Source organism: Protopterus annectens, chromosome 1.part0 (assembly GCF_019279795.1).
Source record: "Protopterus annectens isolate FY-2018-M chromosome 1.part0, PAN1.0, whole genome shotgun sequence".
NCBI lineage: Eukaryota > Metazoa > Chordata > Ceratodontiformes > Protopteridae > Protopterus > Protopterus annectens.
This window is the reverse complement of record NC_056725.1, coordinates 865,224,099-865,251,288: the sequence shown is the minus strand read 5'-3', so window position 1 is coordinate 865,251,288 and position 27,190 is coordinate 865,224,099. Positions and strand designations below refer to the sequence as shown.

The following is a 27,190-nucleotide window of genomic DNA, read 5'->3' as shown; positions in this document are numbered from 1 at the left end:
TACCTTGTTTATCCAGACACCTTTAACAACCTTCCATTTTCTGTAATCCATGCTCTTAGGACCATGCACTGTACTGCTGCCTTTACTTTTGTTTAGTTTTATTCTACTGCCAATTTCTTGTACATTTCTGCTTGCTTTTTCCACTATGAAAGCAATACTAAAGATCTTTATCAGATGCCTTATTTTCTAATGATAACATTGTTTATATGTGTTCATAATTTATTTCAGATACCATCTTATCTTGCAGCATCTGTTAAAATGTCTCTCCAGAATTTCTTTTTGGGTTATGTCTTCTATTCAGTAACATATTCAGACAAGGATTCAGCAAGTTTGTTAGCATGTTATTGAAATTTTATTTTGTAAAAATCTCACTAAGTGGTTTAAGAATGAAATGGCTTGTAAAATGCTTCCCTGCTGCAAATATACCTTTAAAGTGGATTTGGTAGTTGTTAGGAGGCCCTTCATTAAAACCACAACTTTCAGCTCCACAAACAGAAATACACTGAATCGTTTCTTATGTCTTCGTTTACGATGTCAGAAAAATGAAGTGTTCAAGTGAAATGCAGCCAAAGCACCTACAGTTGCAACATTTCCATTATTGTCTATTCCTTCAGATTGATACAAATGCTGAGTTACTTACATTTGTGTAGACCTAGTCACTAATCTAACCAAAGGTATAGTAAATAATGTAATAACAAAACCAAACTTTAAGATGGCAGCAATCCCATGCCCATGGTTTAGTAGCAGAGAAACTTGTAAATGTCTGTACAAGACAGCAAAGCAATGTAGTTAATGTGAGGAAATAACTTAGCACCAGCTTGAGCTAAATATAATCAAATGTACTTTACATCAGAATATTTCCTGTTAATAATGTGTGGCAGTTTGCTTAATCATTTAATAGCTAACATACTACAGCATCACAGAAAATATGGCTGCACTAGGATGCTATTAAGATAACTTTCTCTCTCTCTCTTTCCCCAAGAAATTGAAGCATTTGGTATGACATGAACAAGTGGAGTGTTGCCTTCTCTCGTATTAGTGTAAAGAAAAAATTTCATCAATAAACCATGGTAAAAAATTATGCTTTTAGGGCCTCATACATTCTTCTCAAGACAAAACATACGAAGTTAGGAATGTGCAAACATATTATGCATGCTTACACACCAAAACAGTTAATGTTTCCTGTTTTTCAAGATAACAAATGCTCTTTCCAGAAAATACTGTTTTAGCATACAAATAATCAAAAGGAAAACTAACTTTAGAATTAAAGGTCTGTGTTACATTATCCAAAAAGATAGACAGACCCCCTTTGTTAGCAAAAAGCCATCACTTACATTTTGCTCTAGTAGCTACACTCTCTCAGAGTCAAAATGAGATGATTACACACTGCATATATTAGTAAATAGAATGTACTGTTGACTCTTTGGATACTTACAGGTTGACCTTGATACCAGATGGGATTAAATTTCTCTGGACTTCTCAGACTGAAGTTTGCATTTCTGGTTACATCATACATACCATTATCAATTATGCCATGTGATTCTGCATAGAGACCCTGCAATAACATTTGGAAACAATTTCAATCCATAAAAATTCAAAACATAAGGCATATACCAACTTTCCATTGCAGGAAACAGTCATTCATTTTGTGCACTCCATATGCTAATAATTTTTCAAAATTATAAAGAAAAATTTTATGCCACAAACAGCAATTCCCACTATTTATGACTGCTTACTGAGGACACATCAGATACTTTATAAAGGATAAACCTTCTACTCTGATGTCTATAGAAGAAGAATTAAGTCATAATCTTGTTTCAAACAGCATTCTAAATACATTTTTTTTTATTCTCAGGTGGACATACAGCTCTGCAGATCATACTTTTCACTTTAACTACAAAGAGTTGGATTTTAAAAACTGAACTGAGATATATACATACATACATACATATATATATATATATATATATATATATAAATATATATACACACACACACACACACATATATATATATATATATATATACACATATATATATGTATCAGGTTGAGTTTTACTTTCAACATAGTGTAAGATATCATACAGCCTATAGCACCCTCAGAGGGAACAAGCTGAAAAAAAAAGTTTTAATGGGCTACATTAGAAAATGCTCAGCTTTGTTACTTGGTGCTAGAGGTCAGGAGAAAAAGGCAGTCTTTCCATTTGCAGCATTTGAGCATTAAGTAACAAATATTCAGTTATTATCTGGATATGGTGAAAAGGTGAATAAGTTTTGTTACTTTATGGAATCTGAACAGCAGAATGTTTGTGGCACTACGGCACATCTTGACACACAGCATTTAAGTAACCAGTTATAAGGTAAACAGAGTCATGCTACCCACAGAATTGCTTTTCCCTACCACAAAAGCTTCACTTCCTTTGTAGCAAATGTCTGAACTATTTCTTCATATTGCATAACATGGCATAGTAGTAGTGCAGCAGTTACTACTGATGCTTCACAATGTGTAGTTCTTCAGTTTGATTCCCAGAAGGGGTGTCTTCTACGTGGAGTCTATACATACTCCCACTGACCGTGTGGGTTTTGTTGGTTGCTCCTGTTTCCCTCCACATCACAAAGTCATGCTGCAAGTGAGTTGATAATCAAACTGTCCGCAAGATAGATATATATATATATATATATATATATATATATATATATATATAGATAGATAGATAGATAGATATATATAGATATATATATATATATATATATATATATATATATATATATATATATATATATATATATATACACGTTTGTGTACCTGAGTGTGTGCGTGTGCAGATATGTATACGTATCCTGTGACAGATGCCATCCAATCTATAATTATTCCACAGCCTTACACCCAGTGCATGCTAGAATAAGGTCCAGCTCCCGCATAACCCTACTATGAAAGAATGAATGTTTACAACTCAAATGCAAAACATATGCCTTCTCCACTCCAGTAACAAAAGCTTAAGTGAGGAAAATGCACTGAACTATGTAAAATCTTCACCAGTTAATGAAATGTGGATGAACCTGCTGAAACAAATCAGTAACAGAAAATCTGTCAGGTCAGCAACTATGTGATTTAGTGGAGTGATATGTTAGTGTAAGAATCATGGGTAAAGAGAAAGTACAGTTACATTCGGAACTTATCAAATGGCTATGTTCACTGTTGTAATAATAACTCTTTGGCCTTCTGTTGGAGATGGCCTAATGTCTGGCTTACTTTGAAGACTTAGCACCCTTCCCCTTCTGGGCCAGGCAAACATTCTTCCCATTGAGGCACCAGGAAGTCAGCAGTATAAAATGAGCACCTGCCCATACCATCTTTGGTTCTTCTTTGCCCTGACAATGTAGTTTTGTACAATCTTAAGCCAGAGTCTATGGTGTACATCTGGATATCCAAGCTAATCTTGAAAGAATCCCCGAACTAAGGAGCATTTTGCAGATCTACCAGGACATGCACTTCTTGATGCAGAGTAACAGCTGCATGGAGCACAGCAGGGATGGAGCGTGTTGGTACTGTTTGTTCCTCAAGTACCACTGCTGCTTCCTCATGAGGAAGAAGACATGTAGCCCGGCACTTTCTGGATTTCCCTTTGAGTAACTGGCTTTTCCTGTGTAACTGCCATAAAATAGTTTGATAGGAAAAGCACTTTGTCTGAGGGAAGAATAGCCCTCTGATGATCTGTGTCCAACAATACCCCTAGGAGCAAGAGTTGTTTGTATGGTATTATACAGAATTCTGGAAGGTTTAAAAAAAGAGAGAGATAGAAACCTAGGTCTTAAAAGCATGTCTGACTGAACTGTAAGCCCTTCTGCATCTCTTCTAAATCAATGCCTGAATGAAGCAGTCATTGTACAGATAAACATGCCTGTGAATACCCTTTGCTCTGTAAAAGGCAATTACTGCAGCAAAGTACTTAATGAATACCTTGGGTGTAGCAGATAGACTGAAGGAAAAGGAGATAAACTGGTAACGGCAATGCCCTACTTCGAGTCTCTGAAATCTTCTATCAGCACTGGTTATGAACATGTGTAAGCATGCATCCTTTAGGTCCAAGGTGATCATGTACGCTTGTGGGAAGAAGAGAGGTAGAATGTTCTGCAAGAATAGCATTTTGAACTCTTAGCATCTTCAGAAACTTGCTTAGCCTTGAAATGTCCAAGACAGACCTCCTTTTTTAATGTAACAAGAAACAAGCTACAATAGAGTATTTTCAAACTTCTACATATGATAATCTTTCTATGGCTTGCTGCAACAGTAGGTCTTGTAGATGAGGTCAGACTAAGTGTGCTTGGGAAGGCTAACAAAGAACTTTGATATTCCTAAGAACTTCAGGTTGTATTCCTACCTTAAAATCCATTTGCAAAAGATGATCTCCTCCCATTGTTCTACAAAGAAACAATCCCCCTTTTATTATGGGAAGAGTTTGAGGCAGAGATACAGGAGAGGGAGTGGGCTGGGATTGGAAGTGGGGTGTGGGGGAGGTACAAGCACGGATAAAGCACACTTCTTTCTTTTCAGCAAAAGGCAGGTAATAAGGACTGAGCCAGCTAGATGGTCTTGGGGATGGTGGTTTACCTCTCCCCATGGGAGCAATCCCCCTCCTTACTGAGCTCTGACATTGCTGACTCTTATGTGAAATATGCTTCCTCATATCGATTTTCCTCAGCTGCCTGTGCAAGATGTTTTGTGACAGTATTTGCACAGACTCCAGCAAGTAACACCTAGTCCTGCCAGTAGATGCCACCCTTCAATCAAGCCAAAGTTCCTCAATCCCCCCAGGATGAGCAAGCCAAACATAGCTGCTCACTCCCACCTCCAAGAAGTGTCTAAGCTGACAGTCAAATTCAGATAATCTGCAGCATCATCAGAGCTTTGTCCGTCTTTGCTACCAGACAAAATTCCTTAAATTTCCATTTCAAATCATTCTTCATTCTATGAAAGGAATACTCAAATGAAGCATCGTCTGGTAGAAAAGAAGAAGAAGACAGGATGTCCTTAGTATCAAACTCATATACAGAGTGGGGAGACAGCTGGGTAACACAGGAGAGCTCATCTGTTTCCTGAGTCAGAGGAGTCAGAATCCTTGAGAGGTTCCTCCTTCCTCTTTTGAGAAAGGATCATTGGCACTGATGGTTGTAAAGAAGGCTGCAGGATCTTCAAAGGAACCATACAGGGGCCAGATTTATGAAATCCTGGGAGGGAGACTGAGAAGGAGGTTATGATGAAGAGCCAACCAGATCATGCTGTGGTAAACTGGCAAATGTCTGCTTTTGCTTGAAATGTTTGGCCCTGGCCTTAGGAGTAGAGACCACTGTAGAGGCACTGGGATGTGGGCAAGCAACCAAGAACTTAATGTTAGTCCTGTTGACATCCTCACAAACAAAGATCAAGGGAAGGGTGTGATCACCCTCAGGTACAGTAATACAAGCATCAGAAAAAGAGGTCCATGAAGTGCTCTCTCTGGACTGAACAATGGCTGGATGTTTTTGTGCTCAAGAGAGCAGGCATGCTATCATCCATGCTACCAGGTAGGCAATACCAGAGGCCTCAGTCAAAGCATACACCAAGGCTGAGAGCTGTAAAAGCACCTCACATAACCAAATGCTATTTCCTGCAGTTATCAGCTAACTCACTTGCTCTCCCAGTGTCTATCCTGATAAATTGCTCTATCGCTGAGTCAAATGTGCCTTCTATCCGGAATGAATTCTGGACTCTACCTATACATAAAGGAGGTAACTCCACTGAAATCACTAACTTTGGACCTATCGCTATCCAGTCCCCACTCTCAAAAGTACTGGAAAAATGCATACATATGCAAGTCATGCAATACCTAGTACAGTAAAACTTGCTCACACCCACACAACATGGCTTTCACCCAAAACACAGTACTACTGCTGCCCTTATATCCTTCCTTAACACTATTTCTCCGGCCAGAGGTAATAAACTAATCTCTTGCCCTTTCTTGGAGCTTTCAAAATCCTTTGACACTGTGTCTCACTCCCTTCTCCTCTGTAAAGTGTCTAACCTTCACTTCTCTACTTCTACCACTGCCTGGTTTTCCAGCTCTCTCACTGATCAACTGCAATCAGTGAGATGGCTTTCTGCTCTCTCCCCTTTCCTTCCCTTCTCTCTCTCTCTCTCTCTCTCTCTCTCTGTTAGAAAGGCTGTCCCTCAAAGCTCTATTCTTGGCCCATTACTTTTCAATATCTTTACAAATCAGTTCTATACTTCCTACACCCAATCATCCCTGATACAATATGCAGATGACTCTACAATCATCACCATCGCTGACACTCCCTCTGAACTCATCTCTACCACTCAGGCATCCTTTAACTCATTTGAAACCTGGCTCTCTAAAAAACTGCTTATTCTGAACCTTAAGAAAACAAAACTCCTACTTTTCTTACTGAAAAATGTTAACCTCCTTAAGCATACCTTCTCTATTCAGTCTCTCAGCAATACTCCCATCGAAGTTGAATCTTGCACAAAACTCTTGGGTGTTATTATAAATGATCAACTAAAGTTTGACTTGCATGTTATTCAGAAGACTCATTTAAAACTCTGTCTCTTATATAAAAATAAAAAGTTTCTCACTAACAAAGCAAAAGTAACCCTCTCTCATGCTTACCTGCTACCCAGTCTATTGTATATCTCTCAAATCCTGACAAATCTCAGCTCCTCTCTCCTTACTAAATTAGAATCAGCCTACAACAAAGTAGCTAGATTTGCAGTGTACCAAACATATAAATCCCATCACTGTCTCACTAAAATATTTAAACTGGCTGGAATTACCACACCAGCTTCTCTCTCAGCTCCTGATTATTCACCCCATGCTATACCAGCCCTCCTACTGCCCCAGCTTATCTCCTCTTATCTCTCAGTATTCTCCCACCAGATCTCTACGCAGCTCGGACCAAGACCTTCTACAGATCTATAAACCCAAAACCAAAATGGGGTGCAACCTCTGTAGTTACTATCCTACCATTTTTTGGAACATGCCATTATTAGAAATTAGGTCCCTCAATCAACTTATACAATTCAAAGCAGCTATCAAGGAATATTTAAAAAGTCAGTGGTCCTGTCACTGTACTCACCCCTCCTAATCTTCTCTACTATTATCTGCCCACTACGTTGCTTTGCTTCACTGACATCTACTACCTGTAAACCTCTTAGCTCTTCCTAGTCTTCTTTACCTCAATTGTACAGGCATCTATACCATGAACATAACCTCTTATACTACTATTAAAATGTACGCATCTCTCATCTTTCTCTCTCAATCGTAATATACATTAACTGCAATGACACAACCATGTCTTTTCTTCCTGCTTCAGTTGTCAATTTGTATTACATTGTTATACTGCTATATTTATTTACTTGTACTGTAAATATTTTTCAATTCTTTTCTCGGTTGCTGATGTTTAACCCTTATTGTAATGTTTGTGGAGCTTTTCTCTCCGGGCCTCCACAGAAAAGGGCTATTTCAGCTCAGTCGAACAATCCCGACCAATAAATGTAAAATAAATAAAAATAAATAAATGATGCCCTTGATCCTACGGTTAGGCCTTTAGACTCTGATGGGAAGTCATTGACCTGCTTATAAACATTCTCTTTATGGTGCTTATCTAGGTATTTCCTTTTTTTTTTTTTTTGTCAGGACGTTAGTGATGGATTTGGCTAACACCACATAGGTCTTAGACAAGGTTCATAATTTTCTGTGGTTAAGGTTAAACCAGAGAGGTTTTGACCTCTGCACAATCATCTTCTGGTTAACTCCTGGACAATGGGCAACTCATGTCATTGTGTTCTGGAATTCAGGCCTAAACAGTGGACTGATGTTGCTTTCAGAGCAGCACATTTGATCGTATGCAAACTGCAGCAAAAAAAGAAAAACTGAAGACAGTGCCAGTGGATGTGTGTTTTATAATACTTATGCCTGATTTTCAGGTGGGAAGTAGCTCCACCTGCACTGATGGGGGAACAATGCTAAGCTTCTAAAGTCTAGCTGGCCATTAGGTCTTTTGTGGCAGAACTTCCAAAAGTTATTACAGCAAGAGAGAACTACACAATAATCATATGGACTGGTACATGTCAGAGAAGTAATAGGAGGAACAGGTTAAGGTTTGTATAAAAAGATGTTAGCTGTAAGTGAAATTAAGTGGTTGTAAGCAAATCATAGGAGCAGTGAGGTTGATAGGGCTTCAACCATAGATGCCAGCTTGCACCACCTGCCACTAAAAGGGCTAATGAATCAATAAATAGTTTACAGCTAAGTTTATGTTTTTGTAAATACCACTGCTTTGCTATAAATCATATACAGAAATCCACTTTAAGGCATAACATACCACATGATCAAACAGGTGAAAATGATGTTGGATGATGACAAGCAAAAGAATGAAACTTTGTCTACAGAACAACTTTGAACTACAAAATGCTTCATCACTCTCCATTCCTAGATCCTCACTCCAATCAACTAAATATGCCTTCTCCATAATTGTTCCCATACTCTGGCAGATTCTTTTGCAGCCCTGCAAAGAAAACTTACTATTAAGAGGAAACTTCTCTAAATTTAGAAATGATCTAATTATCCACCTTCATCTGCAAGCCAAATGTTCTTATCCCCAAAAAGGGAACATCACCTAAGCAACTCACTCTAACCCATCCTCTAACACTAAAATTTCTGTTAAATTGGACAGATCACTGTATCTTTCTGCCTCTTTGTTCTTCATGTTTCTGAACAAACCTAGATAGCTAGCTCTGTCTACTTTCTTCCTTTTTATTTATAAGTTATTGTACACCTTGCACATCCTAAACTAGCTGTTGTTTTTCCTGATATTGTTCATACTTCACTGTGTTGATACTTGTGAACATTTTTCACCAGGCTGTGCCTGCAAATGGTCACTTTTGGTCAGTGTACTACCCCCTTAAATAAATTTAAATAAAAATTAAATAACTGAATTAATGCAACAAATCACTATCTAAGCACTCATAATGTTCTTTCCATAAAATCTTAGGCTCTGCATTTTTGACTGCATCATACACATTTTTCAGCAATGCCTGAGTTGGGAGTATCATGTTTCTTAATTTGCTGTAACTCTCTGTGGATTTCACTATAAGTCTTTAACTTGCTAAGGACTACTGCCTGTTTCTGAACACAGCACTAGACTGCAGTCACTGCAAAAATTAGATTTCCGGAATACATGAAACTTTACTGCAAAAGATTCTGAGCAACACACTTAGATTTTTTACCATATTTGTTTTGTGATTATGTCTTTACATCTATGCCTTACAGCAAAGTTTCATTCTGCTATAGAGATGAATTTCTTAACATCTGTGACTTGAACATATATATTGGTTTTGAGACCCAATCACAATAATTTTTGTCAAACCTTTCTTACTGGCCTGTTAACACAGTGTACTCAGTAGATCAATGGATGTATTCTTATATAGGATTTACCACCTAAATTATCATCATAACTGTGCCATAATGGCGTGGCCACAATGAATAATGGTCCTCATGTATTGTTGATGGCCATCTTTGACATTCCAGGATTAAACGTCACAGTACTTGAGGCTCTAGTTTCATCCTGAAGAAATTATGTGAAATAGCAATGTTTCAAAAGACTAATCGTTTGTGTGCTTGTATGTGTGTGTGTGTGTGTGTGTGTGTGTGTGTGTGTGTGTGTGTGTGTGTGTGTGTGTGTGTTCTCGTGCACATATGTGTTGTATGTATTCTTACCCCACTTTTCACAGTGACTCCAATTTCCTGAGGATGAACTCTGCAAATGCTTTTCGTATTAGAAATAATTGCTAGTGCAGTTTCTGTCTGTGCACTGGACATGATTCACTTTGTGTGGTCTTTTCTCTTTCTACCATGGCTGTAGTTATATGACTATGGAGTTAATATTTATAAGTAAGGGAGATAGGGGCAGCCAACCCTCCCCCCAACATGGAGTGGTGCAGTATTTCTTACCCTTGTCTATGAAGCTTTGACCAGTTTGTTTCAGCTAACTAAAGTATTTGGCAATTTATACTGGGGAAAAGACAGGTGAAGCTTTGTGTGTGTGTGTGTGTGTGTGTGTGTGTGTGTGTGTGTGTGTGTGTGTGTGTGTGTGTGTGTGTGTGTGTGTGTGTGTGTGTGCGTGTGTGCGTGTGCGCGCGCGTGTGTGCATCATGTGTCCTGAAACAGATTGGTTCCCCGTGATGAAAGGATAAAGCAGATACTGAAAATGGATAATGATAAACTAAGTAACTGAAAAGTATACTGTGATGCTGTATAACTCCATAAATCCAGATTAAAAAATGAGTCTGCTAAACATTGTGCATGAATAAAAGTGCTTTTCAGTGGTTGACATGATATCACCTCTATAACTTGAACGGACTTGTCTGCTACCATCTGGATAGAGATATCATTACAGGAGCTAGATGACTGGTGCTGTCCTTGCATGAGATGAAGGGGGATGCATGAAATGTCTATTCCAGTGGATACAAAGGTTTGTGTAGCATTACCACTTCTTGGTATGGCATCTTTTATTGTACAATGGGGACAAGCTATGAATTATCCGGGTCTCAGTGCTGCAAATCGTGCACAAGTCCCTAAATTTGATGCTGATAACTGTGGAGTATCATATGTGGTTCCCATGGCCAGCAAAGGATAGAAACATAACTATGCAGGCATTTTATGACATATCACATCTGAGATCCAGGGGGCCATTAACTGCACCCACACTGACATCAAGGCCTCTCCTACTTAATTTAGCATCTGGTGTGTCAACTGGAAGGTTTTCCACTCCATCACCTGCCAATCATCTTCAATGCACAGTGTGTTATAAACAATGAGTCTGTGTGCCATCTAGGAAGCTACCACAATTCCCACATCTGGCACGTGTAACCTATATCAGTGTTTCATGCACAGTGAGCTCCTACAAGGTCATCTAATTGGCAAGTCTACACAAAGCTAGCCAGTGTGTCAACATGCTGTTCTCATGGACATAGGCAGTAGTCTATTCAATACTGTGTCCACTGTTGTGTGCTGCAGGTGATGCAGGATATGCCCAGGAGCCATGGCTGATAACACCCATACCCAGCCTTCAGAGTGCAGTACAGCTGAAGTATGACACTGCTCTATTGCAGATGCAGAACATCACTGAATGAATGTTCTGACTCATGAAGGCTCACTTCCACTACTTGTACACATCTGGCAGCACACTACAATATACAGTGGAGATCTGCAGTATGACATCTGTTGTCTGCACCACATTACACAAAATAGTGCTAAGCAAGCAATTACAGTGTGGTGACATCACAGTATCACAAGACAGATTTGTGCAGCAGGGGAGGAGAAATCAGGTGAAGAGTCCTGCAGGGGCACCCCATGCAAGGCAGAGTTGGTATCAGTTAATAACGTGACTGGCAAAGTGGCAGCATCTGGTCCATGGCTATGGGCAATGAAATGGATAGCAGAGAATAAAACAGATGCATGCATTAATACAACCAATCTATGCATTGCATTGCTCTGACGAGCCATGTTATACATCAGACATTGCCAAATCCATACAGGTCAAAGGGTGGACAGGTCAAAATCATCATCATTGCACAGGTCAGGTGAGGCACAGTGGCAGGGGACATCACTGTTACCACACCTGAAATGGTCATGAGAGTTGGATACTGCAGCCACACTTGTAGCTAGGAGGCTAGGGAAGAGAAAAGTATTACACCCCATGGTGGAGTATCTGTGTTGTGAATGCTGACTGGATACACTGTGTGGGCCTGCAGTATCAGAATTAGATGCATCTTATCCAGTGGATGGTGTAGCACTTTATAAACATGTACAGGAATCCTGCCATGGTGCCCAGGTGGGGAAGAAGCAGATTGCTGGCATTGATAATCCTGTGAAGAAACAGTCTTAAGCATTTGACTAGCAGGGCAGGAGGCCAAAAGGGAAGTGGGATGGCATGGAACAGCAGGACTAAGAGTGGCTAAATCAGTATGCTAGCCATGTGGAGGAGCCAGAACAATACTGGCCATGACCACAGCAGTGTCCACACACAGGAGTGGAGACACCCATGGATAGACGTAACAGTGATCAAGTCTCTAGATCAATGTGTGTCATTTGCTTAAGTTTGGGTTGTGGCCATGCACAGTATATCTGGCTTCTCGCACTGCCATGGTGGGCATTTACCAATATCCTCATGGATGTTTCAATGGATGTCAACACGGCCCCAGCAGCCAGCTAATCTGGGTCCTGCAGTGTTACACCATCTTGTTCTCCTTAGCAGCTCGATCTGCTTTAGCTCCCTATATGTCATGCTACTCTATTTGCACTGCAGGATGACCTACTGTCTTTGCAGCAGCTGCACTTTCTCATACAGGCCATATAGCACACTAAGCACTTCCAACATTGTATGTAATTAGTGGATGTCTATGGCTTGATTCCTGGACTGCACATTTCTGACAGATAAAAGTGCCACCCAGGTCAGGTTGCATCCTGGAGTCATTGCGGGGACATGCTCTCTTCTCCCTTAGGGTGAGTACCTCAGGGGAGGTGCAGCTCACTGCCATGTGTGGTGGTGACTCCTGTTAACATGAGTGGGGCTAACAGAGGTAGGGCATCCAGGGTTAAGCACAGGGGATGACAGGTTTTCATCCTGTTCCTTCACCGTTATTTCAACTGTGGAAGATGCATGTGTGTCCTCCACTGTTAGCCTCACTAGTAGTGCTACAGCATCACTGAACAGCACTATGTGCATAGTGCCATCATCAGTAGCAGCCACAGGTGACCTGTTAATTTTAGTTATGTTCCAACCTGTTGCTATGGCCTTCTTAGCAGTGGAACCTGTGAAAGCATAAACACAATATACAGGTGACAATGCTGAATCCTATGTGTTACTCCCAATGACACAGTGAGACACAGACCACTAAGTGCCATTTTTCTATAGTCTACAGATGTATATATCCCATGTTGTGCAGATTGTGTTTACAGCCCCAATGCACCTGGACAATGGCTACATATAAATGTACTGTGTAGTAAACTATGCACACCAGTAGGTCACTGTACTACCATAATGGAGCATGCTAGTGCTATCCCAGTGCATCTCCTACAGACACTGGGGCAGTTATCAGCCTAGCTCCGATACTCAACACCTGACAAATATCAGTGTTCTTTCACCTGCTTTGGCCAAGCATACTAGGAAGTCCCCCGTCTCTCTTAGATACCAATGTTTTGGTGGTCCTCTTTCTCTAGTGGACTTGTCTGTGGCAATATCCTGTGTCTATGTCTTCAAATTCAGTACAATATTGGTGACACTGTGATGCACCTGCACTACTGTCCTATTATTGATGCTCATAGTATTGATATTCTGTACCATTCCTGTCACAACTGGTCTTGGAAGCCCTTGGTTGGTTTATCCTTTCAAGGATCCACATGTCATATATGTGTAGGGGTTGTAATAGTACCCCTGCCTCTTAGGTGATAAATCTTTTCAAATACTGCTGGTGTCTCAGTCCCATGATGTGTGCACTGGTGGGTTACACATGTTGATCAGTGTGTGTATATTCTTGACTATCACTGGCAGTCAGCAATTTTTCAACACTGCTCCTTGCTCCCACTCAGTGACCATAGACCTGTCTGTTAATATGATGTCACCATTCAAACCCTTGAGCATGTCACCATGGTTTGCCATCTGAAAACACAGTGTAACCTATGTACAGAGGCCTCATACCTCCAATAGCATGGTGTGTGTGTGTGTGTGTGTGTGTGTGTGTGTGTGTGTGTGTGTGTGTGTGTGTGTGTGTGTGTGTGTGTGTGTGTGTGTGTGTACATATGGTGCACTGTTTCCAACCAACAAAGATGGACATTTACTGATCCTACACTTGTTCTCTATCAACGTAAGCCCTCCCCGCTCCACATCAGGACTGTAACCTGCTTTGTCCTTTTCTCCTCTACAAAAGGAATGTAAACTGTCAGGACTTTGCACTCTGCTCCCTGTAGCCTCCCCACTTCCACAGCACGATGACCCCCTGTCATGCCCTGAATTATGTTATTCTACACACTCCTCTGCTCAGTAACCATTCCTGTTACTTTACAGAGTATCGTTCAAGCTTCGAACAGGCTATCTCATTTTCACGTATCTATTTTATTCCTGCCAGATACTACACTCCTGTGACCGATTCATTCTCTGAATTCCTGTCATATCATACCCACGTCTGTTTCTTATCTCGTCACAGCCCACTGGCAATCAGCCACCAATGCTCACTTTGGAAATTAAAACATGTTTAACCAAGTATTAACTGTCAAAAAGAAAACTGCTGTCTAGCAATGATAGGCCTCTATGTATACATACTATTCCTGAATAAATAAAACTAGTAAAAACAGGCACAGCGGGAAACCATAAAAGCCGGCAAAAAAGTGAACAAGTACTGTCACACCAATATGAAATAAAATAAAGAAAGATCTTTAATATTTAATGTGAGCACTTTCGGCAAGCACATTAACTTGCCTTCATCAGACAAACAGTTGTAAAACACTTTTGGTTCTCCTTATATACTATTAAGTTGAGTAAATTAATGAGTCAGCCAACTTAACAAGCAGGAATTTTAAAGTAGCCTCGCCCCTATACTATAAAATAAACCACAAGTTACAATATAAATACAATGCAACTATATACTATTTATAATCATTAAAAATCCATTAATAATCGAAGACCCACTTATACAAGACCAAACGCTGTTGCAGAAAAGGTTTGAATAAACACTTTCCAAGATCTTGTTCTCATAAAGAATATGTGTGAGCCACAGGTAGATGTTATAAATACCTAAGAATATTTCAACAAAGTTACTATATTAACTAAGGACTATAAACTTAACAATATATGACATCTAACAAATAAATATGAATGTAAAAAATGAGAAATAAAAAACATCAATCAACATTAACAGGAACAGTAGGTTCATAAGTCCCTCTAAGTGAACCAGAAATATATAGGTGTGTGTAAACACTTTAATATCATCGTTTAAGGGCCAAATATCTCAACATACATTTAATAGAAAGACTCTCATTCAGACCTGGAAATACTTGTGCTCTTGTCTTGATCTGCCATATAAGCTCATCAATTTCGAGAAGGACTTGCCATGGTCCTACCCTAATATCAATGTTCCTATGTTGCAAAACTGCGAATTTAAAAGCATGATCAGGGTAGTCTAAAATGTGTTTGGCCAGTGCATTATTAGGCTCATTTCTACTTATGGCATAACAATGTTCGTAAATACGTTGTTTTAATTTCCTTTCGGTTTTACCAATGTAGAATGCGTCACATAAGGTGCACAAAGCCACATATGTAACACCTTTAGACTCACAATTGTATCTGTAGTTAATTTTGTACATCTTGTTGTTAATAAAAATTTGCTTGGCCACAAAGATATGTTTACAGTATGGACATAATCCACACTTAAACATTCCTTTTGTTCTGTTTGTACTATCTTTTTTCCTCTCTAGGAGTGATTTCAAGTTCTGGCCTCGCCTATAAGTTATTTTGGGCCTAACCCCTAGTGCTTTAGATAGCTTTTCATTGCCTTTAATTATATTCAAGTTCTTACTAAGAACTTCTCTAATAAACGAGTGGTCAAGTGAGTATGCACAAAGAAAACTAACTTGGTGGACTATGGTGTTATCAGACATATTGGTTGATTGCTCACCAAGAAAACCTTCATGGTAACTCAAATTATTAGTAGGGATACCATCTAGGTCAAATAACAACGGTGTAAAATACCCCATAATCCTTTTATTTATTATTTCATTTTTAATGTTTGAAACTAGGGTAGAAGGATACAGTGAGAGAGAAGAACTTTCTGCACTTCACAAGCTTCAGTGGGCTAAAAAGGCAACAAGGACAAGGAGTTCCCATGCTGTTCTGAGAGCCTGGTCACCACTGCCCATTCCCAAACCTCATGGCCTCTGCAAAGGGGGTAGGATCTGGTCTCCCTCCTTGTTCAGATACCAGACTACTCACATGTTGGTTGTCGAGTGAATGGCAATTACGCCTGAGGGGAGGGGTCGTGGAGGAGGGCTTGAGACAGAAACACCGCTCTCATTTCTAAAATGTTGATGAAGGAGACTCTCTTCTGAATGCCATTTGCCTTGGACTGACCTGCAGGAATGCCCCCCCCCCCCCATCTGGCATGCCACTGGAGAATTCTCATATGCAATCTTGCTAAGGGGACTAGGAGAACAGTGGCACAGTATAGCTAAATACATAGATGCAGGACCTGCCTAGCTTCCTGGCTGGCAAGCAAGGCTCGGAAGCGGACTTGTATAGTTTGTAATCCTTTCTGTAGGAAGATAGACCCCACATTCGACCGCTAGTCTCTCTCACTATGATGAACCCGAGCAGCAGAGAACACAGACTTTTGGCCAGTGAAGGTGATTCTGGTCTCCAGTGTTCGGGGGGCCTCTGCTTGCCTCTGGGCGTCGGTCTTCGAAAAAATTCCTCTCCCTCTAGAAGGGGATCGTCCTGCGAGGATGCACTGAGGAGACGACTGGATTTCTGGAGGAACCATTTTCTCTCTTTTTTTTAGATAAGGCCTAAGGAGGAAGTGAATGGAATCGTTAACGACGACAGTCAAAGTACCAAAGTCTTGCTGCTTGGCCGTCGCAGTTATTCGCTTACAAAGGGTCCAAACAAAGAGGACCATCAAAAGGGAAAGGGCTTCCGGAAGGCTTAACTTCCGCACGCCAAAATGGCCTGGCCGAACCGAGCTTACCACATAGGCAAGCAACGTGCCACCGCTGCTCTCACCCCCTCGGCTGCATGCAAGAAATGAACCTCATGGCGTTTGATGATGTCGATGACAGCGTAGCCAACTAAGGCCAGCTGCGTCAGCAGCTGCTCCGGGGAGGTATTGCAAGAGGGTATCCGAAAGCTCCTTGATCAGATCGCTGAGAATTAAACAGTAAGTCAACAGTTACGGTTCCTTACCTTAAAGGCGGCTGAGCTGAGAACTGAGGGTGCCACTTCCGTGCGATCCATGCTCCTGAGGGAGGATATTAGGAGGAGGAGGGGACATCTTGTTGGGTGGCAGTCTGCTGCGTGTACGGCATCTACAGCCACACCTTGGTCAGAAACTCCCAGGGTGCTGATAACAAGATCAGTGTCCGGCGTGAGAGACTCATCAGGAGTCGACGCGTCTCCTCTGCACAGTCTTTTCCTTGGGGGGTTCCTCCGAAGAAGCTCAGAGGACCTCAGGAGGAGGGGGGGGGGAACCCCACCCCAGGGGTCAGGCCCCGGGCTCCGCTTGAGGACCCGCATACCAGTCAGCATAGTGTAGGAGGTGTAGGTGTGACGTGAGGTAGCCGAGGTAGCCAGCCAAGATTTGGCCCTCACTGCACTCATGCTGAAGGGACCACCAGAGTCCTGGGAAGGTCCAACCCCTCGGGGGTAACAGTAGTACGGGCCCTCTTGGCAACCACCACAAGAGGAAGGAAGGGAGCTGGGCCAAGAAATCGGTCCGAGGCCGACCGAGGAGGTCCGTCCTCCCAGGTCCCGACCGAGAGATCCGGGGAGCTATCGGGGAGCCGGAGTCGACGAGTCACCCAGCTCCTCTCAAAAGGCCGCTCCCAGCGTTGCGGCCGCTGCGTTGCTGGAGGATGAGGAGGAGGAGGGGGCCTGGGGCCGGGCCAAGTGGGGCTGGGCTGGAGCCTGGAGCTAATAACAACTGAGAAGACTGAACAGAGCAGTAGTCGACACTTGTCGATGTCGAATCTGCTAAGATCGGGAGGGAGGACTAGACCCGGGGGGAGGGAACTTCCACTCCGGCAGCCCGACGCTCGGGGAGGCTCAATAGACGGAACGGTGAAGTATCGGGTGCCGAGATCCTCCGAGGGAGAATTTCCCCGTGCCGCAGGAGGGCTTGCCCGGCGGGGAAGAGAGGAGCCGGGCAACACCAGCGCCAGGACCAAAGTCGAGGATGAAAGTGAACTACTCGAAGCCCCAGCCATCCATCGCTCTCAAACCAGAGTTCGAGATGAGGAAGGAGGGCAGCATTCTGACCCGCCTCGGCCTCCCGTGGAGCGGCCGAGATGGAGAAGCGCCCTAGAAGCCTGCCTTAGTTTCTTAGGGCTGGCTTCCTGGTGAGGGTTCTTTCTTAGCTGGAGAGGAAGAAGGGAGAAGGCCTCCTCAAAGAGGGTTTAATGAGCCTTTTTGGTTCTTTTTTTCTTCTTCCTTCTTGGACTGACTAGGGGAAAAGAGGAAAGCTGCCTGCCTGAAGGTGCAAGCGTCCTCTGGCCTAAAGTGTTTACGTCTAAAGGAGTGGATGGCGGTGATGGATGTACCATCAGACATGCATTCTTAACTCCTGTCTATCTTCTTAAATCTAATGCCTCTAGACTACTCACTATCAGAAAACTAGACTACCTCAGAGAAAATAGAGAACAATACAATAAAAATAGTTTTACAATTTACCTTTTTAAAAACAATTTTTAATGATAAATAACAACAAAGAAACTCAACAATAACAAATAACAACTACAATATAACTCAAAAGAACCCAATAACAAAAACAAAACACAAAGACTCACTGAAGAGATTCCAAACTGCCCTCACTCAAGGAAGAACTAGGAACCCTCAAACGGAAAACTTCTCATTGAAAAACACAAAGTCCTACAGTAAATAGATAAAAACACAGCTTAACACAGTTAAATTAAAGAATTTAGAATTTAAGTGGTGCAAATTAAAAGAAAATTTCTGATTAAAAGAAGAGAAAAAAAAAGTAGCTCAGCTAAGCTCTGCCTGAGGCCCCAGCTTGAAGTAGTGGTGGTGCATCCTGGGATAGAGAATAGCTCGAATAGCTGAGGGAGAAAGCTCTATCAGCCAGCGCCATAGCGTGTCGAGGCTTGATAGTGAGCCATCAGTACAGAATGTGAGCGACATAGGAAAGCCCATCAGTACAGAATGGATCCTCTGTTCAAAAACATTTTTTCCAGCAAGTCACATTCGTGATTGAAATCGGTTTCATCAGAAACCATACGGGCAGCCCTAATCATCTGCCCCTTAACTACTGCCTTCTTCTGATGGTAGGGGTGACTGCTGGAAAAATTATTGAATAAATAAATACAGACAAACTATCCTGGTAAACCAACTGCAAATAAATAAATAAATAAATAAATAAATAATGATTCTTCAGGCATCCCAGCAGAAGTACACTTATTTAACAAATACAGTAATCTACACTCTGGAAGGTAAAACCTCAATGAAATATTCAGGCTAGTTATACTTAAAGGCAGCTATGCAGATTTACTGCAAAGAGATGCAATGTTTTTAAAGAATATATATCTAATTTAGTATTATATAACTAATTTAGTATTTGTCAGTAAGCCTCAATGTTTAACATAAAACACAGAATGTATGTTCTTTCTTAATTCATATTAAGTACAGTATTATGCTTTTTAAGTATATGAATTTGCAAAAATATTGAAAATAATGACTACACAACTCAAAAACACAATGCATAATGTTTAAAGAGCAGAAAATACATTTTTGTAAGAAAATGTAATGTCTGCTAAAGACATGAAATTGAAAATGAATACATCCACATGAAAATATAAAGGCTTAGGATGGGTTTCATAAGCAACCACTGCAGGAAAAAAGCCCATATAGCACATTGTTAATCTCACACAAATAATTTGTGATCCCAAAATGATATAAAATGGTATACAAGACATCACTGTATTGGTTATACCATGTAACGCAACCAAGCCAAAACAAGGCGAATGAAAAGTGGTATGGAAAAGTTAAGTATGACAGAAGCTTGTGACAATTTATAGATACTGTAAACAAACACAAAGATGGGCCAAAGGCAGCTTATTCAACCTGGGCCAAAGGCAATTTATTCAACCATAATCGGAAGTTTACAACCACCTCACTGGCAACAAAAGTAAGGTGTTTATCTGCACCTCTTGTGACCAAAGTTTTAGTAGGATTTCAAGCATCAAATGGCCAGCCAGAGGATGGAGAAAAGGAAGTCAAAAGCCTATTTTCCCTTTATTGAGGGGGTGTCATAATTCAAGGCACAGTCAGGGAACACATGCACTATGTCCTGCACCACTCTACTGCATACCTGTGCAAGTTTTGCACCACAAAGTAAAAGGATGGCAAGAAAAAACATACAATAAAAAGTCAAGCCACCGAGGACAAATTGTCCTGAACCAACTGACTGTTCCGCCACTGGTAACAGCATTTTCCAGCTAAAACAAGGGAACAAAGGAATAGGTGGAATGAGTTACGTTGCTGGATAGGTAAGACCTAAAATGAATTTTAAAACATTTTCAAAAACAATTTTAAAGACAGTGACCAAACAAAAATGAGACTTTTGATTCAGGCTAGCACTACATTTAGGAGTAATATATAGATATTGGTGCCCCATGCTAGCTATCCTGCAGTAAAGATAGAGACCTCAGGCTAGGTGTGGATTTGTCAGACTAACCAAATGGTCTATAAATAAGGGCAAGCCTTAAACAACAAAACTGTGTGTCATGTGTCACAATGCAAACTTGAGCCATTAAGGAGGGTTTGAATGGTTCATCCTGGTACAAACCAAAGCTTCAGCGGACCTTTACACTGTAGCCATACAAGCATTTGATCAGCTTGCTGGGAATACTGTAAATATCTCTAAAGCTTCCTTATCCAGAGTACTAGGTGCTGGACACAGCTCTGTCCAGAACAGTGAATCTAGTCTTCACCTGTGTGCTGTGACACCTGGAGCAGCACATAACATTCTCTCACACTTCTTCACCAAGACTAATTCATGACCATGCAGGCACTCTAGAAGGCTGAGGTTGTGACAGTGGTGCTATCTGCAAACATGTCCACCTACGTTGTTATCAAAGCCCTTCATGGGTCTTACAGGACAGTATACATCAAAAGGAAGGGGAATCACTCCATCAGCTATCAATCATATGCAATACAGGCTGCATCATTATAAATGTCAATGTCCAACACCATGAGAATATACATGGTGGACAGATAAGGCAGATAAGGGTACTATGCCAGGCACCTATCATAGGAATGACACCAGAGGACATATTACAGGTGAGTAGAGATGCAGCCCACATAGTAGTAGTGTTAGTTGATAACAGCAGATGTGAATGGGATATACAAAGAGTGGAGATTTGTATGGGAGTAAGGAACACTACAGACAAAAAGATACATTTGAACATTTAAGACACACACATTTCCATTTCACAGATCATGCCATTTACTCACTTCAACCCATGGATGATGACCCCAGTACTCAATCTCCAAAAATACATATCTGCTTGTTAATTTCATTAGCAAAACCGTGTATATAGTGCAGCATACATTACTGTTGTTTACTTGTTCTGATGTTTTTACTACTGTTTGTTTTAATACTGCTATTTTTACTCATATTCTTAACTTTTTGCCACTTTTTGTTTTTACTTTCTACCTGAATGATCTTTATTGCTTACTGTATGTTGTCTTGCCTTACGGCTCATACAGATGTAACAATGGGTCTTGCACCAGTTCTTTTATATATCTATATCTATCTGAGTGCAATACAATTGGCTAAATACTCATTTGGTCCAGTTTTAATGGGTGTAAAGCAGACTGACTGTACAAATGAGTGAACGTTTTTTTATTGTGAATGCAATATACTTGAATTCAAGGTTAACACAGTGAAGGTAAGTAGGACTGTGCAGGGAAAGGTGGTGGTAGTGAAAATTTGCAAGATTGCATTAATGCAGTTAGTGTGCATGTATGAGTCTTTGTAGGTTAGGGTCAGAGAAAGGGTTAGTTAAGGGGGATATATTCAGTGTTGTATCTGGTCTGTGTTCTTAGGTCTTGTGTAGTATGCTGTTAGAAAAAAATGCTTTCTAGCAATATTATGTGTAGGGCTGGGGTTAGGATAAAAACACTAAAGAAGCAAGCCACCCTTACTCATGTGTGCTTACCTTAACCCTAATCCTAACCTTATATGGTAGATTAATTTTTACCATTTTTCAGACAATGTTTGATCTAGCTCTGTAGATCGGGTTTACTAACACTGGAAGAGAAGTGTTAAATGTTTTGGATTCACTCTGTTTAGTTTATTTATCCTTTACTGACAAGGTTCATCCCACTATGATGGTAGCTAGCCTCTTTATAGGAGATACCTGAAGCGTACTTAAACCATTAGGGGAAATTTAGCCAGGGCATCTGGGAATCTTCCCTATGTTTTTTGTTCAGATGGTATTTCCTACAATGGCTGTAGGGTGGTTGCAGGATGGAGTGACAGGAGAACAGTGCTGTAGCAGAGGCTGCAAAAAAAAGATTTTGTTTCTGTTACAGTTTTGAATTGTAACAAGTGAATGAAAACCTAAATGAAAAATGCAAATTTATAGAGTTAAATGATGAGAAAATTGGACAATGATGCTTTAGTCAGTGTAGAACATGCTGAACTGGAGGTGCTGTCACAGCATAAACGAAAGCTACACAAAAATTAAATGTTTTGGCTGTGAGAAGAAAGTGCTAATTGTTTGCCACAAGCAAAAGAAAAGACAGATGGAAGTTCTTAAGATTCTGTGTTACAACATAAGTTGAAAGAAAAGACTGTTACAAAACATTTGCTTTTGCATAGTGTGAGAATTTCTTCCACGAAAAGACTATGTTATTAACAGATATGAAGTGTAGAACAATATAATAGTGCTGCTTGGCATTTCTGTAATGGATGTTAAGGCTTTTATACATACTGGAAGGGACAGCTTCTATGATACAACTTTTGGAAATGTTTCAGCTGCAGCTCGTTTTCAGCAGTTATGTGATTTAAAACAAATGTGTGTCTCCTGGGCAAATTATAACTTCTAAGCCATGAATATCGACTTTAAAAAAGTACTGCTGATATGTATGATGAAACTTTGAAAGTGTTTTTACTTACTTATTATGAAAAAGTATTTGAAACTAAATGGTGTATAATGAAAGGAATATTTAGAATAAGGCATGGGAAATTTGTGCAGCACTTAAAGTTACAGAGGAAAAATTGTGCATATACCATCCAACCACAGATATTTAGTTCCCCATTTTTGCATATGGGGTCAGGTTTTCACTTCAACATTGACAATCATCTAGAGTCAGTGTTCACACTGCCAAGTGACTACAGCTGCTGTGGTTATTCTTTCATATCATGCACAATCACACCTATGATCAATTTAGAGTATCCAACCCACCTACTGCATGTCTTTAGAACGTAGAAGGAAACTGGACCACCCAGAGAAAACCCACGGGAACACAGTGAGAACATGCAGACTCTGTACAAAATGCACCCCAGCCAAGAATCAACCTACATTAGCTCTTGCTGTGAGATGGCAATGCTATCTGCCGTGCCACTGAGCCACTCAAGTGTATACTGCATATGCCAAGTGTTGTAAATAGCTGGTTGCAGGCAGTGGTGGTGCTACAGGAGGGCACATATCCCCCATGAAACTGTGGGCCCCCCCTTGACTGCCCTAGTCCTTGGAACCCCCCCCGCCAAAAATGTGAATTACATGCAGCCATTGTTCCAGGGTACAATCCGTCAACATAAAATAAATATATATATATATATATATATATATATATATATATATATATATATATATATATATATATATATATATACACACACATTATTTTTAATTTATTTATTTCCCTTTAAGGGATCCAGCAACGTGCACATACGTACATCTAATGGATGTCTGAGACACTCCTGTGTGCCTCTCACCACCGCTACATAATCTTGTTTTAGCACCACTCCAAAAGACCTGTAATCAGCTGTGTAGGTACAGGGGGTAGTGCTAAGGATCTAGAAAAACAATCCCCAGGATTCAGCAAGCTCTGCACGCCATGCAGGAATAGTGCAAGAGCTGCTGCAGGCAATATGGCTGCTGTGCGATCCAGGAATAATCTCCAGGGAGGTGCACAAGCGCTCCTGCACTATTCCTGCATGGACACAGCCTCTGTATGCTAATTACCTCATTTGCTGGTAAAAAAACATGCAAATGAGGTGAATTAGTGATCCAGGAAGCAGGCAGACGTCCGTGCAGGAATAGTGTAGACTGCAGAAATGTATTCAGCCAGTAGCTGAATAAATGTCTGCAAACTACAAAATGGAGGCATGACACCTCGTACAAATGCATGTATTAGAAGAGTTAGGCATGCCAAAGGTCAAAAATATGGCCACAGGGCACAGGCACGAAAAATAATTTCAAAATTATAAAAATTTACTTTTTTTTGTTGGTTGATTTCGGCCATTTAAGCATAAGGCAGCAGTGCGCAAATGGGATCAGCCCAAAAATTATAAAAAAAGCTGAAAATAAGCTTTTAAACCAAAATCATAATTTTGCCATTATAGTCAATGGCATGCATAACACAACAAGACCATGGAATAGTGGTTGCTAAGGGGGAAGGCAGAGTGTCGGTTTTGTAACAATGCATTAGCAATCAATCATATGCAAATGAGGGCAATGATACTGAATCACAGATTTCCCCTCAGTGCTAGCTTGCACCCAACCGTGCAGGTGCAGTAAGACCACGTTGTAAGCCTAAGAGCTAGATGACTTCATAAGGGGGTGTGTCATGCATGCTGTAAGCTTATTAGAGCTCTGTGGCCCGTGTTTGCCTTAGCTAAGCACAGCTAAGGAAGGGGGTGTGTCTGAAGCTGCTTAGCAGTCTTTGCATTGCCTAAACGGGTGTGCGCGCCTTACAAAAGGATTGCAAACTGTCAGAACTTTGCACTCTGCTCCCTGTCAGGGTTAGCCTCCCCCCTTCCACAGCATGATGACCCCCTGTCATGCCTTGAATTATGTTAATCTACAGACTCATCTGCTCAGTAACCATTCCTGTTACTTTACAGAGTATCATTCAAGCTTCATGACAGGTCATCTCATTTTCACATATCTATTCTATTCCTGCCAGATACTACACTCTTGTGACCGATTCATTCTCTGAATTCCTGTCATATCATACCACGTCTGTTTCTTATCTCGTCACAGCCCACTGGCAATCAGCCATCAATGCTCACTATGGAAATTAAAACATGTTTAGCCAAGTATTAACTGTCAAAAAGTAAACTGCTGTCTAGCAATGACAGGCCTCTATTTATACATACTATTACTAAATAAATAAATACAGACAAAGTATGAAATTCAACCTTGAACTTTCATGATTCTTCAGGCATCCCAGCAGAAGTATATTTTTTTAACAAATACAATAATCTACACTCTGGAGGGTAAAACCTCAATGAAATATTCAGGCTAGTTATACTTAAAGGCAGCTATGCAGATTTACTGCAAAGAGATGCAATGTTTTTAAAGAATATATAACTAATTTGGTATTATATAACTAATTTAGTATTTGTCAGTAAGCATCATTGTTTAACATAAAACACAGAATGTATGTTCTTTCTTAATTCATATTAAGTACAGTATTATGCTTTTTAAGTATATGAATTTGCAAAAATATTGAAAACAATGACTGCACAACTCAAAAACAAAATGCATAATGTTTAAAGAGCAGAAAACACTACATTTTTGTAAGAAAATGTAATGTATACTACAGACATGAAACTGAAAATGAATACATCCATATGAAAATATAAAGGTTTAGGATGGGTTTCGTAAGCAACCTCTGCAGGAAAAAAGCCCATATAGCACATTGTTAATCTCACACAAATAATTTCTGATCCGTAAATGATATAAAATGGTATATACAAGACATCACTGTATTGGTTATACCATGTAATGCAAGCCAAGCCAAAACAAGGCGAATGAAAAGTGGTATGGAAAAGTTAAGTATGACACAAACTTGTGACAATTTATAAATACTGTAAACAAACACAAAGATGGGCCAAAGGCAGTTTATTCAACCTGGGCCAAAGGCAATTTATTCAACCAGAATGTGAAGTTTACAACCATCTCACTGGCACAAAGGTAAGGTGTTTATCTGCACCTCTTGTGACCAAAGTTTCAGTAGGATTTCAAGCATCAAATGGCCAGCCAGAGGATGGATAAAAGGAAGTCAAACACCTATTTTCCCTTGATTGAGGGGGTGTCATCATTCAAGGCACAGTCAGGGAAGACATGCACTATGTCTTGCACCACTCCACTGCATACCTGTGCAAGTTTTGCACCACAAAGTAAAAGGATGGCAAGAAAAAACATACAATAAAAAGCCAAGCCACCGAGGAGAAATTGTCCAGCACCACCTGACTGTTACGCCACTGGTAACAGCATTATCCAGCTAAAACAAGGAAACAAAGGAATAGGTGGAATGAGTTACGTGGTTGGATAGGGAAGACCTATAATGGATTTAAAAACATTTTGAAAAACAATTTTAATGATAGTGACCAAACAAAAATTTGACTTTTGATTCAGGCTAGCAGTATAGTTAGGAGTAATATATAGATATTGGTGCCCCATGCTAGCTATCCTGCAGTAAAGATAGATACCTCAGGCTAGGTGTGGATTTGTCAGAATAACCAAATGGTCTATAAATAAGGGCAAGCCTTAAACAACCAAACTGTGTGTCATGTGTCACAATGCAAACCTGAGCCATTAAGGAGGGTTTGAATGGTTCATCCTGGTGCAAACCAAAGCTTCAGCAGACCTTTACACTGTAGCCATACAAGCATTTGATCAGCTTGCTGGGAATACTGTAAATATCTCTAAGGCTTCCTTATCCAGAGTACTAGGTGCTGGACACAGCTCTGTCCAGAACAGTGAATCTAGTCTTCACCTGTGTGCTGTGACACCTGGAGCAGCACATAACATTCTCTCACACTTCTTCACCAAGACTAATTCATGACCATGCAGGCACTCTAGAAGGCTGAGGTTGTGACAGTGGTGCTATGTGCAAACATGTCCACCTACGTTGCTATCAAAGTCCTTCCTGGGCAGTATACATTGAAAGGAAGGGGAATCACTCCATCAGCTATCAATCATATGCAATACAGGCTGCATCATTATAAATGTCAATGCCCAACACCATGAGAATATACATGGTGGACAGATAAGGCAGATAAGGGTACTATGCCAGGCACCTATCATAGGAATGACACCAGAGGACATATTACAGGTGAGTAGAGATGCAGCCCACATAGTAGTAGTGTAATTGATAACAGCAGATGTGAATGGGA

General features: G+C 40.6%; 1 protein-coding gene across 1 annotated transcript in view; it reads right to left on the bottom strand.

The window, feature by feature from the left end:
• Window positions 1-27,190, bottom strand: part of ENPP1 (ectonucleotide pyrophosphatase/phosphodiesterase 1) — a 1,288,649-nt gene that overhangs the window by 694,674 nt on the left and 566,785 nt on the right. The window contains exon 8 of the mRNA XM_044063702.1: window positions 1,436-1,555. Within this exon, the coding sequence (XP_043919637.1) occupies window positions 1,436-1,555 (120 nt within the window). The remainder of the gene's footprint in view (window positions 1-1,435; window positions 1,556-27,190) is intronic.